General features: G+C 42.7%; 1 protein-coding gene across 1 annotated transcript in view; it reads left to right on the forward strand.

Annotated features, from left to right (window-relative positions):
• Positions 1 to 354: 354 nt before the first annotated feature.
• Positions 355 to 2,655, forward strand: part of LOC101849201 (opioid-binding protein/cell adhesion molecule homolog) — a gene marked incomplete at its 3' end in the record, with an annotated part of 164,869 nt that continues 162,568 nt past the window's right edge. Inside the window, 2 exon segments of the mRNA XM_035969250.1 lie at positions 355 to 542; positions 1,309 to 1,677. Of these exon segments, the coding sequence (XP_035825143.1) occupies positions 1,635 to 1,677 (43 nt within the window).

A 2,655-nucleotide genomic window follows, 5' to 3' on the forward strand; every position in this document is an offset into this window, starting at 1 on the left:
ACACACACACACACACACACACACATACACACAAACACTCAGAGACGCACACATACAAACACATTTTTACTTCCCCCTCCTTTCTTTTCAACCCCCCCTCCCCCTCCCACACACCCAACTGTCCCCCTCCCTTCCCCTTCCTCTCACCCCATCTCCAAAATCCTGTCATTTTGCATAAAAAGTAAAGCGGAACAAACCAAGTCCTGACAGCGGTCAGACTCACATTGTCATCGGACCAACCCCAGCACTAGGAACCCTGGTAAGCTTCCGCGACCCTCCAAACTCCTCCCAAATCAATGTGAAGCTGCGGGGAAGGGCAGGTAACTCCTTCCGCTGTCTCATGCCGCGCGCGCTGGCTGAGTGAGCGGTCGGGCGCAAGGGGGAGAGAACCCACGGCTCGCTCTCAAGGCGAACGAGAGGCTGGTGGAGCCCTGTCTAAATGTGTCGGCCTCGCATTATGCAGCTGTGACGACATACGAAGAGATCACGCACGGTGAAGCTACGTGTATTTCGTAAAGGAAATTATAATCAGCAAGTGATAGGTAGCGACAATACTTCAGCTCGCAGCGACGTTTTGGTTTGGCTTATCGATCATTTTGTTTGAACTTAAGATTACATAATAACAGTATTCAACTCGAAAGGTGTTTATTTATTGATTTGACGTTTGTTTCTTCTGATTTCATATTTTTCCAACACTGAAGTTTTGGACTATGTTTGGTTTGCCTTAGCTATTATTATCTTTTACTTATGCTTTTATTTTGACACTCAAGCCAACGTTTTCCAGTTTGTTCACAACCACGCCAGAGCCAAACCATTGCGTGCTTTTAGGAATTTTAAAAAGTTGTTATTACCTTCGTTCTTCATTTTAAAATCTTTCTTTCGCCAGGATCTGTAATTGCTGGTGCTTTGAAAAGTTAGCAACACTGTTTATAAAGTTGTGAGATTGTAACATCGTATAGTTGGAAACGCTTTTCACCACTCTGTTGGTAACTTTCATTATTAAAGGTTTCTTGTTACTCAAGTAGGAGTGAGCAATGTCCTGAATTCTGTTCAATTAACATTTTCCTCTTTTTCTTTTTCATTTTGTTATTCTACTTGGAAAGTCTACTCGCAGCAAATTGCGTGCTCATGAAATTTTAAAGCACCCGACAATGAATTTTGACTTTTTAAAGAGTAGGCTATAATCAATAAATTCAAAAAAATCTAAATTCCGTAAACACTTTTAACAACGACGGTGTGTATTTTGCCGTACAGACTGGAGCTCAAAGTGTCACGTGATGTAGAATACCTGATTTCTTTCTTTTTCAGCTGTTTAAAAAAAAGTTCAATCAATATCCCTTTATGACTTTCAACAACCTGCCATTCTTGCAAAACCCTTTAAAGTATCGCAAAAAAAAAGGAATTGAAAAGGTAAGAAGAAAGCCTGCCCGTTCTCGAGTGACGGTGAGCGCTATCGAGTTTCTGATAAGAGAGCCAAGAGTGATAGGTTATTATGCGCTAAACATACGTTAAAAGAGCCGTGCCTACAACTTTATACATCATTCCTCCGTGGGGGCTGTTATGCCACACGGGTTTCTCAGCGAGTGACAGTGAGAGATTTTACGGAGTATTAGACACCTGTCCACCCAGTCAAGATGAGAGCAGTTCTCTTCCTCGTTGTTCTTGTGCCTTGCTTCGGTGAGTGAAATGTTGGTTTAGGTGTCCGTTTTTTGTTTTGTTTTATTTTTATTTTGGGTGTGTGGGTGTGTGGGTATGTGTGTGTGTGTGTGGGGGGGGGGGGGGGGGGGTTTGACATGGGATTTTTTTTTCAGATTTCGATTTGTTGTGATAAGCCGAGAATTTAGCCTCGGATACAACTTAACCTGTGCATGTTTTTTAAAACTTTTATATATTTCTCTTTCACCTGGATATCATCACTCTTGTTGTTTCTGTTTTTTATGGTGTTGGTGGTTGTTGTTGTGTTGATGATGATGCTGATTTTGTTGTTGTTGCTGCTGCTGTTGTTGTTGTTGCTGCTGTTGTTGTTGTTGTTGTTGTTGTTGTTGTTGTTGTTGTTGCTGTTGTTGTTGTTGTTGTGGTGGTGGTGGTGGTGTGTGGTTGCTGTATCGCTTTGCTATCTCAACATTATACTCATCGTCTTCATTGTCACTGGTAGCAGCTTGAACGATTTCCCGAAACCACAGAGATTCCAGCAGTCGTGGCTGCGACAGTGCCATATTCAGCATAATTAACAACAGCAACTGCCATAACAGAAGCAACACCACCATATGCACAACAGCGGCAAGATGCAAGCTACTGATCCCACAACCCTAGGCATCTACCATTCCTCCCCCATTCCTCCTCCACCTCTTCCTCCTCCTCATCCTCCTCCTCCTCCTCCTCCTCCTCCTCATGATGATGATGATCATCATCATAATGAGCAGTAGCAGCAGCAGAAGCAGCAGTAGCGGCAGCAGCAGCAGCATAAAAAACAATAGCATCAGCAAAAGCAGTATCAGCAGCAGTAGTAGTAGTAGTAGTAGTAGTAGTAGTAGTAGTAGTAGTAGTAGCAGTAGTTATAGTAGTAGTAGTAGTAGTAGTAGTAGTAGTAGTAGTAGTAGTAGTAGTAGTAGTAGTAGTAGTAGTAGTAGTAGTAGTAGTAGTAGCGGCAGCTGC

Source organism: Aplysia californica, unplaced genomic scaffold (genome assembly GCF_000002075.1).
Source record: "Aplysia californica isolate F4 #8 unplaced genomic scaffold, AplCal3.0 scaffold00130, whole genome shotgun sequence".
NCBI classification, from domain to species: Eukaryota; Metazoa; Mollusca; class Gastropoda; order Aplysiida; family Aplysiidae; genus Aplysia; species Aplysia californica.